Source organism: Sinocyclocheilus rhinocerous, unplaced genomic scaffold, assembly GCF_001515625.1.
Source record: "Sinocyclocheilus rhinocerous isolate Xijiao unplaced genomic scaffold, SAMN03320098_v1.1 scaffold2340, whole genome shotgun sequence".
NCBI lineage: Eukaryota > Metazoa > Chordata > Actinopteri > Cypriniformes > Cyprinidae > Sinocyclocheilus > Sinocyclocheilus rhinocerous.
Window position 1 is genome coordinate 346,638 of NW_015646462.1, and position 19,839 is coordinate 366,476.

At 38.1% G+C, this 19,839-nt stretch overlaps 1 protein-coding gene across 1 annotated transcript in view; it reads left to right on the forward strand.

Moving 5' to 3' along the window:
- Positions 1-19,839, forward strand: part of kcnq1.1 (potassium voltage-gated channel, KQT-like subfamily, member 1.1) — a 35,404-nt gene that overhangs the window by 9,957 nt on the left and 5,608 nt on the right. The window contains exons 3-13 of the mRNA XM_016511963.1: positions 4,495-4,621; positions 4,720-4,798; positions 4,900-4,996; positions 6,209-6,349; positions 6,485-6,595; positions 6,682-6,777; positions 6,885-6,986; positions 7,911-8,049; positions 8,399-8,452; positions 8,553-8,679; positions 19,616-19,691. Coding sequence (XP_016367449.1) covers positions 4,495-4,621; positions 4,720-4,798; positions 4,900-4,996; positions 6,209-6,349; positions 6,485-6,595; positions 6,682-6,777; positions 6,885-6,986; positions 7,911-8,049; positions 8,399-8,452; positions 8,553-8,679; positions 19,616-19,691 — 1,149 coding nt within the window. The remainder of the gene's footprint in view (positions 1-4,494; positions 4,622-4,719; positions 4,799-4,899; positions 4,997-6,208; positions 6,350-6,484; positions 6,596-6,681; positions 6,778-6,884; positions 6,987-7,910; positions 8,050-8,398; positions 8,453-8,552; positions 8,680-19,615; positions 19,692-19,839) is intronic.

Here is a 19,839-nt window from a genome sequence, read left to right on the forward strand (position 1 = left end):
GTATATATATATATATATATATAATAGATAGAACACATAATTTACCCTTCTGCTACCGGTTTAGCAGATGTAGGATATCATGGTTGAGATCCCCAGATTCTCTTTTTTTGTTGTGAGTAAGTGCTTATGTAAATTAACCTAAGCTTGTCAGGCAAATCTTACTAAGTGCAGATTAATTATTAACCTAAGATCAATTGTTCAAGTCTTTTTTCCAGTGTCAGCCACTAATAGTCTTGATAGGCCCTGTTAATCATATTAGCATGACATTGTTTCACTGTGAGCAGACAGAGCTACTGCACATTAGCACTACTTATAGCCACACACATGCCGCTGACACTTATTAACTGAACCTATTCTGTGAGGAAAAAAGACTATTGTGTGTGTCACACTTCTGGAGTGAAGCCTCAGTGGTTGATCATTACCTGCTCAACAGCGGTAGGCGGCAGAAGTCACAGAGGACGTTACGCCACACACGGGTGCTGGAAGTCACACAGGACACTATACTGTGCTGACACCACGCGCCTTGAGAAATCCCACACCCAAGGGTTGTGATCTCACATGCTTCCCCCTGGCCCATATGGAGCATCATAGCTGTCACCAAACTTCCTCCATATGCTAAGTGTGATAACACATCATCAAGCTCTGCTCAAGGTGTTGCGAGGACAGTAGTCCTGCCACGAGGTGCTAACGCCTTTTCAAGGCAATTATCAGCTACAGAAAGAACACTCCCTTGGACAGAACACAGATGTCTCTCTCTTTGTCAGTGAGAGCCCCTCCCCCATGAATGGCTAATAAAACTGTAAATGAACAAAAGCCTATATCATGATGAAATGTTTCCTATTTGAAACCACCATGAATGCGCAATGAGCATTTATTGCTGTATTTGAGCAATCTGCAGTAATGTTTTAACCCTTGGTCAAAAGCAGTGGTGTATAAAGTACCTGAAAGCCATACTCAAGTAAAAGTACCGATATCTTACCAGAAAATGACTTTGGTAGAAGTTGAAGTCACTGTTTAGAAAATTACTTGAGTAAAAGTCTTAAAGTATGTGATATTTATTGTACTTTGCTATTTTAAAATGATTTAAAACATGAAGAAAATAGTCAAAATGTGAAATTAAAACCGCCAGTAGGTGGCAGCAAGTGACTGTTAATGAGTGAGTCACTGAGATTCAACCGATTCATTCAAACGACTGATTCATTCAGAAACAAAGCATTTGACTGTGTTAATGAGTGAATCACTGAATCATTTATTCAACCGATTCGTTCAAAAAGCTGATTTATTCAATAAGTAAACACCGTCCATTGCTCAGAGACGCAAAACAGTGCTGTGTGATCTTTTGGAACTATTTTCGTTGGCAAAATTTGGCAAAAACAGGCCATTTTGTGTCTAAAATGTAAGTCACTTATTGCTAACTTTATTGAACTTGTATAAAATGATTATTAAATGTATCATGCTGATATCTGCAGAAAAACGGTACTCGTTGTGTGATATATATATATTAAGTTAACTAATAACTATATTAAATTATATAAATATAAAAAACATTTTGCCGTCTACAATTTAGAATGCCTAGAGTTTTGAGTTTTAATAGACTAATAAATCACGTGCATGCACTCTGTGTGTGATTTGGTGATATAGCCTAATCGATAATGTCATATCACACATCATTACAACAATATTGTATTATCGCACACCCCAGCCTCGACTTGAATGGAAAATGAAATCGACGACTGTGCGCGCACTTGTTTGCATGAGCAAAGGTGTTTTTAGGAGTCTAACTTGCAGACGCCAGACCACTGATTCGTCAAACCTGCCACTAGTGTTCTTCTGACTTCTGACTATTTTGTAGTAAGTAACGAATATGCTTCGGGGAAATGTATCGGAGTAAAAGTATACATTTTAATTAGGAAAAGTAGTGGATGAAGTATTATTACTTCATTACATTACACCACTGGTCAAAAGAGCTTTTAGGCTTTTTGTGATTCGTGCAGCGAATAGAAACTAAACATTATCCAGTGCATTTTATCTTTCCAGATGTCCTGCAGCGATTAGGGATGAGGTGTGATTTATTTGCCTGAAGTGATATTCCCTGATATGAAGTGAAAGGGCTTCCTAACCCCTGGAGTTTTTAAATATTTGTTTCTAATGCTGGTGGTGTTTGGGGTGTTAGGACAAATCACCTTCATCCAATTTGCACAGATAAGACACTATACAGTCGGTTCCCCTCCCCCAACACAGTAGCTAATGCCTTTCTATTGTGTGCGACAGGATGTGAAGGACCTTATGGAAATACAGATAAATCTGTGTAACTTCTCAAACAGTGTTTTAATGTGTGACTTTTCAGTCAGATGAGTTAAAGAGTTAAATATTTCACCCAATTATGAAAATTCTGTTATCATTTACTCACCCTTGTGTCATTCCAAACCTGCATAACCTTGAGTTTTTTTGAGGAACATAAAAGAAGGTATTTTGAGAAAGGAGGTCTGTTTTGTCTCACATTCTTCAGAATAACATCTTTTGTTTTCTCTAGATGAAATAAAGTCATACAGGTTTTTAATGACGTGAGGATGAGTAAAAATGACAGAATTTTCTTTTTTGGTTGAAATATCCATATAAGAGCTCATTAATTCCTTTCGAATTCCCTAAAAGTTTGCACAATGTCACATCAGTAACGGGTTTGCTTTGTCTTTCTTTTCAAGAGTGTGAAGGGTTAGTTAATGCTACCGGGTATTATTTATTATCGGACTTTAAGTGTTTGCTTTGGCCAGAGCATAAAAGGCTAGAGCAGAAGAAGTCACTCAACGCCAAGTCACAAGCTCATAGTAAGTCAATTTTTAATATTTAATGTAATCTTATAAGATTGAGGACAAGGGTCAGCTGGCCCTTGCTGTTATTACAGTGAACCCTTCCTCTGCTCACCCTGGTGACTGCATTCCAGCTGCGTTCTGGATGGGATATCTGATTGCCATGGTAACTGAGAGAGGCCCTTGCATCTGGGGTCTTGTTTCCTCTCACCCTACACCCCCCCCACGAAACTGATCCCATGGCCTCTGTCGCCCACTGGCCGTCCACCCAGACCTTTCGTATGCCAGCTGGTCAGTGTGATCACAAGCCTAGATTTAATTAGATAGCAAGTAGAGGAACCAGCAGCATGGAGTGAACAAAGTGGGAACTGCTAATCAGACATAATTAGAGGGTTAGAAAAGACTGAAAAAGAGTAAAAAATTTAAAACATTGACACAAACAATTTTAGCTTGCAGCAGTTTTCAATTTCTTATTTGATAGGATAAATGAATAATGAGGAGTGAAAATGATTATTGTATTTTTTTTTATATATATTCCTAAAAAAATGCATTTGACTTGATAAACAGTGAGTTGGCCTACTTTCAGTCCAGTTGCTTGCAGTCTCTCTCCTCTGCTGTGACCTCAGCTGCTTCAACTCACTTTTCTGCTACTATGCGTTGTTTCACACCTCATGTTCTGTCTGTTCCCACAGGCTAGGGCTGTGCCTGCAGTTTCATTTCATTTTTGGAGGAGCTTTAGACAGGCTAGGCAAGCGAACTCTCCGGCTTTGTGCTAGCAGCCGTTCCTAGGCAGCTGACCAAGCTCCTTCTTAGCCTCTTCTCAGACCCGGATCCAGCTCTCCAGACTGCTTATGTGACAGAGGGCTTCACGGCCAGCCTCATAACTCATACATGTCTGGTTCCTCGCAGCTCTCAAAGGGCCTGCGCTCAGCAGACTCTCAGCCTTCTTTTGTTTTCTCTTCTTTAAGAAGGAGACAAGGGCAACTGCTGTTGTTGGCCATGACCATGAACCAGCCGTCTTGTGTTTTCACACAAACCTGTGTCAGGGCTGTGAAGTGTTAATACGCATCTGTTACGCGCATCCCATGTATATTAGTATTATATGCTTTATGAATTGCAAACTACATTCCAAATGAAGCATGACCAAATTATTATTCAGCTATTATCTTTTATGCCATATAAACAACAAATACGATTAATTCAATGGATTCTTTGTCCATAGAGCTGTCATTATATATCTCGGTCATGGGATTGCAGCATTGAGTTGCAATAGGTGCACAACACACAGTGGAGGATTTTGTTCTGGACATACCTCATCAATATTTTAAAAAGGCATTACTATTCCTCATGAGGAATATATAGATAGCCAAAGAGCTCTACAATGACAGCCATTCACATTTTCCACATAATAAAGCTGTATTGTTAAACCCATTCTCAAAGCAGACGTCTCATTGCTCAAATAAATTACCTCCCTATACTTACAGAGTTATATTATAGCACAGCATTACACATTATGTCTCTGTCGAATCAATTAGCTCTTTATACTTACATTGTTATAGTCTAGTAAATCTCACATTATGTCTCAGTTACTGTCATTTCTCATTGTCATGAGCGCGTAATATCACTAATATATGCATTTAGTGCTCTTTTGTGAAAGCATGGTGTGTCTGTCTCTTTCATTCTGCAGGAATTAGTGCTGGTACTTTTCTTTGGTCTGGAGTATGCGGTACGTCTGTGGTCAGCTGGATGCCGGAGTAAATATGTGGGAATTCTGGGCAGGCTTCGCTTTGCCCGAAAGCCCATTTCTGTTATTGGTGAGTGTGCAAATGAATTTTCTAAATGCCCTGTTGAGCATTTTTGTGTATTTTCTGGTAGTTGTTATTGGCATGTCTACATGTTTTTCTTGTTCTAGACCTGATTGTGGTGGTGGCCTCTATTGTTGTATTGGCATTTGGCTCTAAAGGTCAGGTATTTGCCACCTCTACTGTCAGGTAAGGTTAATATTGTAATAAGTCCTTGTGGCACAGGATTAATCAGACTTGATTAACTCTTTTGCATTGTATTGAAGCCATGACATGATGATTTGTTACAGAGGAGTCCGCTTTCTTCAGATCCTACGAATGCTGCATGTGGATCGCCAGGGAGGAACCTGGCGGCTGCTTGGATCAGTAGTCTTCATACATCGGCAGGTATATGCCATATATGTTTTTTTAACATCCCTGGGTTTGGAATGATGTTAAAGGTTCTTGAATTTCTATAGTGGTATTATACACACCTTTTTTTCTTTTTCTGTTGGAGCAATGTGAAGGCAAAAAAAATACTGCGACTGAAGCAGTATTTTTTGCCTTCACATTGCTCCAACAGCAAAAGAAAAAAATTCACTTGTTAATGACTTTTCAATGAAGAAAAAATATGGACATGTAGGACGGTCAGAAGAAAGAAGTTTATAAATTTACAGTTAGCCCCTCACAGAAGTGTTTTTACCATTTTTTTATATTTAATATTTGATTTTCAGAAATAATAATATAAAAACTGTATTCTATTGACAATGTTAATTCTCGTGGAAATGTGCATTCACACACTGTGAAAAGGATCCATTACCCTGGTCAGCGGTCCATTCACATGGCAGTGTTTTAGGAATCAGTTCATTTTCGCACTCTTAAAATTAAAAGTTCTTATTAGAACCAACAAGATATTATCGCCATTTAAGGCGTTAAAGATTAATTTTCCAATTTATCATGATCTTCATTTGAACAGTTCTAATACTGCTTCATAAAATCCTGTTTACTATTTGCACAGAGTTTGTCTCCTGCAGATGTAACGGCGTTCTGTTGAAGGTGACCTGTGACTTGTTGTTAATGGTTTCAATTAATATTTTCATAAAGTAACAAATTAATTATCAGTGTTTCCTGTACAACATTTCAGCAGCGGGACTCTTTAGCGATAAGCCAAAAGGTATCATATTTTTACCGTGAATGTAAGTTTGCAGTCTGAATTATATGAATGTGACACATTACAGACAGTGTACCACTAAATAATGGAAATGAACATCTTTCTAATGAGTTGTCTTTGTGGGATCTGCCTAAAAAAAGAACATTGGCTACTACACAACAAGTGTATTCTAATTCATGGACAAATGACTCTTATGAGCCATTTTAGTGAAGTAGTTTAGTGTGTTTTTAGTAAATAAAAACATACTTGTGGAAACTATTACTAAATAGTTCAGAATGAATCATGAAACACCACCCTATATAATTTACAGCATTGGCAAAGATAGCATTTTATAATAAAATGAGAATCAGAATCAAATTGAATCAGGAAATCTCTACCCAACGCTAAAGCTGCAAAACATAATTTAAGATTTAAGGTTGTATAATTATAAAAGCGTTTCCTCTTTCTAGGAACTGATCACTACTCTTTATATCGGATTCCTTGGACTTATCTTCTCTTCCTACTTCGTGTATCTGGCAGAGAAGGATGCGGTGGATGATAGTGGTTTCACAGAGTTCAGCAGCTATGCTGATGCTCTGTGGTGGGGTGTGGTAGGTAGATCCCCACCCATACCTTTCATTGACACAATGGCTATTACATGGATAATTGAATGCATACACCAATGAACTGGATCATGTTGAGTAATGGGTGTTGCATGTCAATGTTTTTTCTGTACATATGCTCAGGTGACAGTAACCACTATTGGCTATGGAGACAAGGTCCCTCAGACTTGGATAGGGAAGACCATTGCATCATGTTTCTCTGTCTTTGCTATCTCCTTTTTTGCCCTCCCTGCTGTAAGTTACAGAGATTTAATAGCCAGAACAATTGTTCCTCGCACAGCAGGCCAGTGTATGAAAAGAATGATAGTATTTCCCCACAGGGAATCCTAGGCTCCGGTTTTGCTCTGAAGGTGCAGCAGAAACAGAGACAAAAACATTTCAACAGGCAAATTCCTGCAGCTGCATGTCTGATACAGGTGTCTCTTCCTGTTGCCTATAGATGTAGTATTCCTTATTATTTGTCACTCATGAGGATGGCCAGGCTTTCCAGAGTCAATCTGTTTCTTCTATTCTCATGCCGAAGGCATCCTGGAGGTGTTTTGCCTTAGAGAACCGTGATTCTGCCACCTACAAGTTATTTGTGAAAAGGAACATCAGCAGATCAGTGTCTAGCCCTAAATTGAAGGTAGGCGGCCTACATACATGCACAGATGGACCAGACATAATACAAAAATGTACAAGCACAAACTTTGCCACTAATGTGAAAAGAGTGTTAGTTAGTTGCTTATTTTGTATTTTTCTACTGAGCGTTATTTTAGTATTATTTATGTTGTATTATAGTATTTTTTTATTTTACATTTTCAGTTTTCATTTTACATTTAGTTGAAGTTTTAGTAAGTTTGAGTGAAACAAAAACGATTTAAATGGCTTCAGTTTTTCAATGGTTTTTAATGGTTATATTTAGTTTAGTGCATATGTGTGTGTGTGTATATTTTGTTTCAAACTGTAGTACCTGCAAAGAATTAGTATTACCATTAAAGGGTTAGTTCACCCAAAAATGAAAATTCTGTCATTAATTACTCACCCTCGTGTTGTTCCAAACCCGTAAGACCTTTGTTCATCTTCGGAACACAATTTAAGATATTTTTGATGAAATCTGAGGGCTCTTTGACCCTCCCATAGACAGCAAGGTAACTACCACGTTCAAGGTCCAGAAAAGTACCAAGATGAACGACAAAGTAGTCCGTGTGACATCAGTGGTTCAACTGTAACGTTACGAAGCTACGAGAATACTTTTTTGCGCAAAAAAAACAAAAATAACGACTTTATTCCACATTTTTACCACTGATGTCACACTTTGTCGTTCATCTTGGTACTTTTCTGGACCTTGAACGTGGTAGTTACCTTGCTGTCTATGGGAGGGTCAGAGAGCCCTCATATTTCATCAAAAATGTCTTAAATTGTGTTCCGAAGATGAACAAAGGTCTTATGGGTTTTGAACAGCACCAGAGTGAGTAATTAATGACAGAATTTTCATTTTTGGGTGAACTAACCCTTTAAGGTTTCTCAAGGGCTTAGATTAAAAAAACAAAAAAATAATTTTGAGCAGGTGAAGATGAGGAAGAAAATGAAGAGTAATGACAGGGATGATGGACTGAGTTCTCCTACCATACCTTCCATAACCTATGACTCCTTAGATGACGGGAAGGATGGTGGAGCAGATACAGTGCGCAGTATTCAACAGTCAGGTATTACCAACAATAAACTAGGATACTGTTGACCTTTTCACCCTCTCTTCTGTTTTTCACCTTTCATGCTCTTGAAGCATCTCTCCTCTGATATCCTTCATTTCCCCTCTCCATTCTCACAGAAGGGGCAAACACACACACAAGATGTGGTGAGCTCCAGTTAGTGTCTATTGCTACATGTGTCTGTACTCACTTGCTAACTACCATTCCGTATGCCTGTCTGTTTTGATTCCTTTTTTCAGACAAATTTATAATATTGAACCACATGCCATTTGTCTGTGAACTTTCATATCCATCACAGTATAATTACTTGGCATGAAATACACATCATTTGATTTGATTCTCACAGAGCGGGTGCCATCCTGGAGCTCTCTATCCTCTTTCCAGTTCTCTACATCTCCCGGTAGGTAACAAAACCTTGTTGGCTTTTTTTAAATTGGAAAATGCAAAGCTGTTTGGCCCGTTTCAGTCTGAAATGATGCGCGTGCTTTGTGTGGCTTTAGGGAACAGGCCTGGGATTTTGGAAGTGCAGCCTCGGCCCACACTCCAGAGGAGCAGCAGCATCGCAGATGATATGGAAACTGAGCCGGAGCGAGAGATTTCGCTCGTTCCAGTCACTCATGTGTCTCAGTGAGTAAGAACGTACAATTTTTAGCGTAATTTAAACTATTATTCTATATGTCTATATGTCAACCGCAGACAGCAGACAGTCAATTATTCAAGTTTCAGAAAGTTTCCACTACTTATAATCTTTCAGAACTCTTCTGGATGACATGTCATGCAACATCTAGTGGATGGGCAATTAAAAAAGTGTTAGCTTGATGGTGTCAGAGTTAGCACACCCCTGCAGTTCACACTCACAATATTGGCTCTGTAAATGCAAATGGAGTCTAATCATCCCGCTAATCTCTGCAGTCACTGGATTCTCAGCTCAAATCTGTAAAAATACTTTTAACACATATGCGCCATCTCTGCTGGAACACGTCTCAGCTTTCCGAGCCCACCCATCTCAAGTGAAAACGTGGCTAGAAGAAGTGCACCGTGTATGTTTCTGGGCCCCAAAGCATTCCCATGAAGAGTGGTTATGTTCCAGGCTGTGTTTTGCCTGAGAGGAGGTCATTATCAGAATCTCTTTGCCCCATTAGCTGTTCAGCATGTGGAACAGCGCAGGGCCTGTGTATACTGCAAACCATTTACTTACACAGGCAATGGAGCGACCCGTCTCTGAATAATCTAATGAACCATGTCTCTGTTGGGGGTATACAGTCCATTAGATTATCCAGAGAGCCCCTTTCCATTTGTGATGGGATCCACCACTTTACAGCATCTAACCTTAGGCCTCTATTACCCTCTGAATTATCTGAAAATACAAAGGTGTTAAGGTTTTTTTTTTGTCCAGCTCAAACTTTTATTTATTTTGAGAAACCACAAGAGGGCAGTGGAGGTGTTTTTGTAGACCAGACCCTTCTCCTGGCACTTCAAAGCAGGAGATTATTTTGGTGAACACAGGCAAAATCATACTATTGCTGCTTTAAGTATTTATTATATTCATACAGAGTGATGTAGGAAGTCAAACTGAGAAAACATCTTTTGAAAGACAATCTGGGAGCTATTGTAGTCTAGGACTGGTTTTCTTATCTTATTCTTGTGTGCAAACATTTACATTGACCTTGATGGAGCTGAAGCTGAAGTAGCGATGATATTAATCTCAGAATTGATACAATTACAACGTTGCTTGTACACTGAGATTAATGTGATCACGAGAGAAAATGTTGGTGTTTTCCACCAAAGCAACTTTGAATTTTAATTAGGTAGATATCATTTTTTTAGAGTCTCAAGTATGATTCTTTTCTAAATCCTCATTCTTAGCAGACATATTGCATCTCCTTTACAAAGGAGCCTTGTCACTACAAGCTTTCATTTGATCTTTGAAGTTTAATGAGCTTTCATTCGCCTCACACTGAGATGCAATGGCAACAGCTGGCTTTTCTCTCTCTCTCTTTTCTCTCTCTCTCTTTCTTCTCCTGCTCAGTGTGGGTGTGAGTACATGTTTATTTGTTTATGTCCAGCAGAGCAGGGTGGGGACTCAAAAAGACCAGAACCATAACGTCTCTTCTCCTCTCTGCTCAACGTTTCTCATCTTACTCATTCTCTTCTCCTCTTCACTCCTCTTCGCTCCTCTCCTCTCCTCTCCTTTAGGACATTTTTTTCCTGGTCTGACCTTTGACCCAGGCTGTTAACTCAAGAGGTGAGAGAGGCACAAAAGCCTCCTCGTGCCTGCAGCTGAAACAGTTCGGCTCCATTGGGGGTGGGGAAAGAACAATGCCACAGAAACATCTCTCTGACCGCTGCGCTCCTAAAACACACACCGGAGGATATCAACACTACCTACACACTCTCACTACTACCTATTAGACGTTAGGATTTGTTGTAGCACAATGAGGTGTGGTAAATAATGAGTTTGTCGTCTTTTGAAGACTCTTTAAGTGTTTTGAATCAAGCAATTCAGTAGAAAATAGTCATAGTCGTTATTTCATATCAAATACAAAGATGTCTTTTGCAGTTGCCTGGAAAAAAAAAACTCCTCTCCAGAGCGACACAGGTAAAAAGATGCAATCAAAGCAAACGCAGGTGCATCTGAAAGTGCCTATTTGTACTCGCACATATCTGCTGTTGCAGTCTTGTAGGGCTGTGGTGTGAGGTTTACCAAAGGAGACCCTAGCTGAAAAGATTGATTTATTCTCAGTAAACAGAGAAGGACTTCTAGTGGCGGAGGCCAAGCCAGGCCGTCTACACTGGTGCAGAGACAAAGAGCCATTGTCTGCGGCTCTACACATGCCAACAATAGCCTGACTGACAAGCGGTCCTATAGTTGTAATGGGCTTCTGGGCTAAAGAGCGCAACAGTGACTTTTGTTAGAAACACTCTTGTCTTCCAGAGCAGTAATTTCCATGCTGGTAATTTCACAGAAATTTTATGTATGATGCATTATATGCATATTTTCCTAAGAGATGAACTACTACTAAACTATTTATTTTTAGGTAACACCATGTTCACAAAGGTATTTGTGATTCAACGGTTAAATATATGAAATATTTCCCAGGTCCAAAACACATACAGACTCACGTTTGCCTGTTAGAACTGAGTATAGTGTGTATGATGAGAGTATGCCGGTGTGATTTGGAGTGTGTGGCGGTGTGTGAGGCGTGCTGAATGGGACAGAAACATTGGCTCACTAATGCCTCTTCAGCGCGGCTTGCCAGCACAAGTTTCTTTATCTTGCCGTCACGGCCCCTTTTCTTCCCCCTTAACAGTAATTGTGTTTCGTTACAGTGTGTTAGAGCTAACGAGGGACATGGAGCGAGAGTCAGCCAAGCAGTGAAAGACAGACAGAGAGAGAGAGAAAGTTGCTCAGCAAGAAAGAACACATCCCAGATGATTCTCTCATTTGCTGTCAGACCAAAAGCCCAGCAAGACCCTCTGTAGAAGTTTGTAACAGTACACTGCACACAGTGAACTTGACAACTAATCGGACAAATTCTTGCGAGCAGCGGTTGTCAGCAGCAGTGCTTTTCAAAAAAAAAAAAAAAAACTTGGGCATTTTGGATAGCTGATGCAAAAATGAAAATTCTGTCATCATTTACTCACTCTCTTATTGTTCCAACCCTGACTTGCGTTGTTCTGCTTAATCCTATCCGGACAAACAAATCCCTGACAATATTCAAGAAATGGCTGAAAACTCAACTGCATCCTGCTGACTTAAGAAAATAAACAAATTATTATTATTATTATTCTGTGCTTTCACTATCGTAGCTTGTACTGTTCTGGACAATTTTTCCAATCAGTTATTGCCTGCTTAAGATGAATCATTTGTAGGTCGCTTTGGATAGTGCTTTTTAAATGAATAAATGTAAATGTAAAAATATATTGGAAAATAAATTCCTAGTGATTTTTTTATAACGAAGGTCAGTGTGGTACAATGTTGTTTTGGACCCCACTGACTTTAATTGTATGAGAAAAAAAAACACTTGAAATATTATTTAAAATACCTTCTATTATGTTCTTCAGAAGAATAAAAGTCATGCGGGTTTAGAATGACGTCAAGGAAAGTAAATGATGACAGGATTTCCAGTTTTGCATCAACTTTTCCTTCAAAATTGTTTAATCAGCTTTTCAAATTCAAAAAATTCACACATAATACATTTGCCTCCTTAACAATACATTTGTTGTCTATGAGTACCAATATTTCCGTTTCACTTTGTGAAAATGTCAATGTGCCATATCAGGTTTCTTTCAGACGGCCCGGCAAAGTTAGTGACTTTGTTAGCTGGCAACACGATATGACAAAAGGCTCGGAGGCCCCTGGTGATGTATAAGGACTTGCGTTGAAATGAACGCTGCCGGTTTCTTTGCTGCTGTAATGTTTAGGATCATTTGAGGCCACAAGTTAGGGACATAAGCCATTTAGTCATGGTGTATAGCAGCAGAGGACTCAATGTCAAAGTGAATGCTGCATCGCTGTGTGTCACTCCTCATAAGGACATTTAAAACTCTCCGTATTCGCCTGGCGCTTTGATGCTCGGGATGAAAGAGATCTTTGCTTGGCTGAAGCCAGAGGGACCCCTGCTGCGTGTGTGTGTGAGCATCTTGCGCCCGCACGTCTTTGTGCGCACGTGTGTGTGTGTGTGTGATGGCTTCTGGCCAGCGACCCAGACTCCCCCCAGGCCTTTACCCCAGCGAACAACGTCCAATCTTTGGTCAGCTATTATCAATCATTACTGCCTCAGTGTCCCTTATCTCAGCTGACCACTTATTAAAATGTCATTGAGGTATTTGAGCTTGAGGGGGAAGACGGAGCTGATATTTGGGATAATGTCCTGTACCGCGCAGCAGAGCCCTCTAAACCTTGTGATTCTCAGACCGCGGCTAATCGGAGCACTCTTCCCCTCCTCTTCCACAGAGCTATTCTTAGACACACAGGGCCCCCATGAGCCTTTTAGTGCCATAGTGCCACGATCCTGCAGCCTGTGGTGCAACACCGCTACACAAAGGTCTTCATCCTTTGACTCACTGAGACGAGTCACAAGAGTGCACATGGCCTCTGTGGGGGACATTGTGGTAATTGACGTGTTTGTGATTCATCATGACATAACAAAACATTAGGGAGGGTTTGAGTATGCGGGCCATTCCTTTCGGATGATTGAGTCGTAAGTTATATCATGCAGTTGAAGTTTCTAAACCTTTTTAAATGTATTTGAAAGAAGTCTCTTATGCTCACCAGGGCTGCATTTGTTTGATCAGAAATACAATTAAAACAGTGATATTATGAGCTGGTATTAAAATAACAGTTTTCTATTTTAATATATTTTAAAATGTAATTTATTCCTGTGATGGCAAAGCTGAATTTTCAGCAGCCATTCCTCCAGTCTTCAGTGTCACACGATCCTTCAGAAATCATACTAATTTACTGATTTGTTGCTCAAGAAACATTTCATGTTATTATCAGTGTTGAAAGTGGTTGTTCTGCGTAACATTTTTGTGGAAATCATGATACATTTATTCTTTAAATGAATAGAAAGTTGAAAAGAACAGCATTTATTTGAAAGTTTTTGTAACAATGTAAAATCTTTCCTGTCACTTTTAAATCAATTTAATGGATCCTTGCTGAATAAAAGTAAATAAATATACAGTAGTATACTGTAGTATACTAGAATAGTGTTTGCAGTAGCGCTACTGTGCTGTAACATGGCAGCGCTGGTAAAACAACACTACCCTCTCATTCAGTGATCTGCTCCCCGCTATGCTCTGCTCACATGCTCTGATAATAATAGCTTTGTAGCACTATACATTATTTGGATAATTAGGGAAAAAAATAAATAAACATTGAACTGAATAAAAATAACATATTGCTATTTAATTTTTATATATTTTTATTGTTACTTTCAATAAAAGTGTGGTTATTTTATTGGTTTTTTTAAAATCAGTATCATTAAAATTATTGAGTTAAATTAAAAAGTTTTACAAAATTACTTTATATTATTTAATAAAATAATAAATAATTATTACAAAGCAATTTCCGTTTTGGTTTTCAGCCAAGTGCATCCAGGATTTTCGGTTTCGGCCCAGAATTTTCATTTCAGTGCATCCCAAGAATTAGGAAAGTAGGTAGTGACTACTTATCTTCATAAATGTAAATACACTCTATTTATGTGTTAGACATGCATTTATTGTTATCCGTCTGTAATTTTGCATGGTCTCGTTTATTCGCAGATCTGTCTGATTGAGTTTGTCTTTTGCAGTACCACTGAGGCCATGTTGGTGTGAAAGAGTGTGTGTGTGTGTGTGAGAGAGTGTGTGTGTGTGTACATGGATGCTTTCCAATGATAAGATTAGAGTGAAGGCCGGTGATTGTTATGTTTCCTGTTTATCTACATTTGATTACACTCAGATTAGCAGAGGGAGGTCAAATAACAAGCTCATTTTCCTACCTTAAACACAAAATCAAAATAAAATGCCACTAAATTTCTATCACCCTTGCAGATTTTATTTATTTATTTATTTATTTTTGCAGTTCATATAAGACCTAATTTAGTCAGTAATATGTCCTCAACTCTCTTAAGTATCTCCTTCCCATCTGAATTCTTGCTCTCCTTCCCCAAAATCCAATAAGTTTAGCACTAAACTGATTACAATCGACACAAAAGATGCTGCACATTGCCCTACGGAGCGGTCACTGACCTTGGTTCAGGTGTTCTCTCATCTGCTCACTACTAATGAGGGTTAGATGCAATGTCTGGATGTTCAACATTGCATATAGAGACCAAGAGATCACCTCCTCAGACCAAATGTTGTTGAACACACCCCGTTAGAGTTAATTGGAGGTGGGGAGTTTGAGGCCTGAAGTGTTGATGGTACTAATGGTGTGTTTATTTCCTGTCCCATCATGCACTTCTTTGATCTTTATTTGGTGCAATTATGACAGCCTTTGTCACAAGTACGACATCACTTGCTATTTACATGAACAAGCACGCAAACTCAGATTTTCAGCTTGCCTATAAAATATATGGCAGCTTTTGATTGGCTTGTCTTTTGACCATTAACCACTGTAAAAAAAAAAGGGTTGATTTTTGGTTCATAATAGATTTTATTTGTGATCTGTGCATTAATATGTAAAACCAATGCCTAAAGTTCATCCAAAAATGAAAATTCTGTCAACCTCATGTAATTTCTATGGAAGCCTGTTTCTGCTACGTGATAAAAAAAAATTTAAAAAAAAGATTTATAACTCACAATTGCAAGTTTACTTTTTTTCTCTCTCTCTCAGAATTGCACGTCTATATCTTGCAATTTATTTCTCACTTTGTCTCAAAATTATGACTATTTTCCTCTGAATTGCAAGAAAAAAAATTGCGAGTTATTGTGAGTAGATATAAACTCAGAATTGTGAGAAAAGAGTCAAAATTCTGAAAAAAAAAAAAAAACTTTCACTGGACCTCAATTTTTATTGTATGGACAAAAACAGTCAAAAACAAATATTTTTCAAAATTATTATTTTCTGTTACACAGCAAAAAGAAATATGATAACACTTTACTTGAAGCCTTTATATATAATGCATTATAAAAGTATTTTAAATTAATTATGCCTTGTAATTTACTTTATACATTGTATGATCTCATGAATAATTGTAACAAGTTATAGTGCTTTACAATACTTCATTGTACTTTAAAAAGTACAATGCATTAAAACATGACAAACAACCAATTTCAGATGTAACAAGGAATCTGCAAATAATGTAATGCATTTACTTTGGTTACAAATATTTATGAAAAAAATAGAATGCATTACAACATATATTATGAATACCTTTATAATGCATTATGCATAAAGGCGTGCGTTAAGTCATACAGGATTGGAGCGAAATGAGCAAATGATGACAGAATTTTCAATTTTTTTGTGAACTATTCCTTTTGGTGTTTTTCTCACAGGAAGCATTGATTATGACTTGCTTGTTGTGGGATTATTGTTTTGTAATCATCACAATGTCAGTACGTTAAGGTACACAATGCACCGTGGATGCTGTCCAATGCCTAAAGTTCATCCAAAAATGAAAATTCTGTCAACCTCATGTAATTTCTATGGAAGCCTGTTTCTGCTACGTGATAAAAAAAAATAAAAAAAAAAGATTTATAACTCGCAATTGCAAGTAAGTAAGTCATACAGGATTGGAGCGAAATGAGTAAATGATGACAGAATTTTAAATTTTTTTGTGAACTATTCCTTTTGGTGTTTTTCTCACAGGAAGCATTGATTATGACTTGCTTGTTGTGGGATTATTGTTTTGTAATCATCAATGTAATGCATTTACTTTGGTTACAAATATTTATGAAAAAAATAGAATGCATTACAACATATATTATGAATACCTTTATAATGCATTATGCATAAAGGCGTCAAGTAAGTCATACAGGATTGGAGCGAAATGAGCAAATGATGACAGAATTTTCAATTTTTTTGTGAACTATTCCTTTTGGTGTTTTTCTCACAGGAAGCATTGATTATGACTTGCTTGTTGTGGGATTATTGTTTTGTAATCATCACAATGTCAGTACGTTAAGGTACACAATGCACCGTGGATGCTGTCTAGACAAACTCCTCTGCGTTTTTGGGTCATTGGTGGCCCTCCAGTGGATATGCAGTTTCTTTCACATCTGGCTGCTATTGTTTAGCAGGCTCAACAAAAAAAGATTGGAAACGGAAGAGATTTGCAGCCTGCCTTTGGCAGAAAGAAGACCTCATATGATCGCCTCCTTTTCTCTTTCTCTCCCTATCTGTCTGTTTGTCTGTCTCTCTCCATCTTTTTCTTTCTTTCTTTCTCTCCCTCTCTGTCCCAGTGGGAGTCTTTCTCCCTTTGCGTACGTCTCCACCAGTGTTTGCCATTAGCCAGGCTTTGTGCCAGCACTAGAGGCAGATGGTGACCCTGCTGGGGTCATGAGACCAGCGTTGCTATGCTGGTAACCATGACTGGAGAGAGGAAGTGGCACTGCCTCAGGGACAGATGGGGTGGTTCCCATGTTCTATCTCTAGTGTCCCCCATCTCTCTCTCTCTCTCTCTCTCTCTCTCTCTCTCTCTCTCTCTCTCGTCTTTGCATGCTCCATTGGAATGACAAACAGCCAGGGAGGTATGATTCCTGAACTCTGTGCAGACCGCTGGCAGACTCCAACTTGAGCTTATCAATTTGGATTCTGTAGTTTCAAATAATGTTCCACCAAAACGTGATCTTCCTACCATATTGATCTCTGAGATGCATATCACACTGACCAATATACATTTTATTGCAAGAGTCGTTCAGCACTTGACATGATGTAAAATAGAAGTTATTTCTTAAGGCATTTCCTTTTATATGTATATAAATATGACTTTACACACTACTGTTAAAAAGTTTGGTGTCAGTACTTTTTTATTAGTTATTTTTTATCACTTTTATTCCACAAGGATGCATTAAATTGATCAAAAGTGACAGTAAAGACTGTTTATTTTGAGCTTTCTATTCATTAATGTTTTTTTTTTTTGCTGCAAATCAGCACATTAGAATGATTTCTGAAGGATCACGTGACAGAAGACTGGAATTAATTGCTGCTGAAAATTCAACTTTGCCATCACAGAAATATATATATTATATTATTTTATATTATATTATATTATATTATATTATAAAACAGTTAGGGTTAGGGTTATAAATTGTAATAATAATATATTGTAATAATAATTTCACAATGTTCCTGTGTTTTGCTGCTTTTTTCATAAATAAATAAGAGCATGAGACTTCTTTCAAAAACATTATTAATAAATTAATAAATAAAATTATCAACCAACCTTTTAATGGTAGTGCAAGCCTATGTATAAAAGTTTCCACATACCTGACTGAATGTTTCTCATGGTCTCAAAGACCTTTTAGGGTTGTTATATTTAAATGTAATATTTCAATATATATATGCTTTAAAATAGATCAAATATGTTGTGCCAACACTAATTTCTTTACAAAATTAACATTTTAATTTTATTGATTTATTTTTAAGATAGATAAGGTGGACTGGAGAGTGAAGAAAAAGCAGTAAACAAGTGAAGAGTCAATAATATACAATTGTTAAATCAAAGCCTTGTTATTTACAGCATGATTCCAAACTATTATTTTTGGTACTAGTTTTGATTACTTAAATGTATCATAATTATAATGTGCTATAGCTGTTCCCAAGCATTTATATATGCATGGAAATAAATCCTAAACTAAGTTATACTAAGTATGCAAAATAGTATCAGATTTTGTTATCCGAAATTTTACATTACCTCCTTTCCTCCCCTTTTAATGCTAACTTAACAGACATTTGCATTGCTCAAAGCTATGAAGGCTTGCTATTTAACCACTGGCAATATAACCCAGAGGGATGCTGGTTGAAGTCTAGAGTATGGCACCAAAGAGCAGTAAATTGGCAGTTGCCTGGAGCACGGCATATGCCTTATCCCTCATTTCCCTGTAGCCCGCAGCCAGGGAGAAACCAGAAACTGTCAGCCGGCTATGTCCATTAAGTCAATGAGGCTTGATAGCCTGCAGCCAGTCTACTGCTAATGCATTTTCAAGGAACTTGTGAGAGTGCGCTCCATCTTTTTTCAGAGTGACATGCAACAGACACAAGCCTTGGCATGCTAACATGTTACAGGCACGTTTCGCATGTAGACTGCCACGCGGGAGCTGACGTGCAAGGGAAAGTGTACCTCTCATACTTCGTCTTTCTTTGAGACAATATCCCATTCCCCTAGATAACCTTGGGTCTCCTGGGAGTCAGTCCCCTCCCCCCACCAAATCTCAGTGCTGTGGTTTTTAAAACCTTTGAAAAGCAGAGAGAGCCTTGTATTTTCTCTTGGACAGTGTGTCCTGGTCGTGACCCTTGTGCTCAATGGCCACTTACAAAAGTCCTGTCCACATAAATAGCATCTGGAGAGGCTTTGGGCTGCACCTGAAGGGCCTGCCGGAGACTGATAGGATTGTTTTGCAAATGATATTGAAAATGTGAAAGGGAATTAATTGTTCTGCATATGCCACCCCTAACTAACTTGTTAAAAGTTAGTTAGGGGTGGCATATGCAGTCATAATATCAGATACCACATTTATGACCACAGACAAAAACATCTACATCAAAAATGTAGTTCTAATTTCCTAAAATGTTAAAATTCTTTGATAATCTTAGCACTTAAAGGGATAATTCATTTCAAAATTAGCCCTCATGTCGTTCCAAACCTGTATGACTTTATTTCTTCTGTGGAACACAAAAGAGAATATTTTGAAGAATGGGGGGGTCCAAAACATCATTGACTCTCATTGTAAGGTCAAAAAACAGCCATTTTTTCAAATTACCTTTGTGTTGCACAGTGGAAAAAGAAGGTCATACATGTTTGAAATGACATGAGGGTGAGTAAATGATGACAGAATTGTGATTTTTGGGTGAACTATCCCTGTAAGAATTGGCTTTAAGTATCTCTCTAATACTAATCATGACACATAAACACAGGTTGCGGGATTCCCATCGAGCAGCCATTCGTGTGATCCAGAGGATGTACTACTTTGTGGCCAAAAAGAAGTTCCAGGTAAGATTTTCTTTTTCTGTTTGAAAGCACAACCAAAATCTAATTAAGTTAGCATGATGTTACAGAGTTAGCATGACATTACAGTGCTAATATGAGCAGAAATACGATTGGCTTCTCTTGGTTGTGGTGTATTATTCGATTTTATATT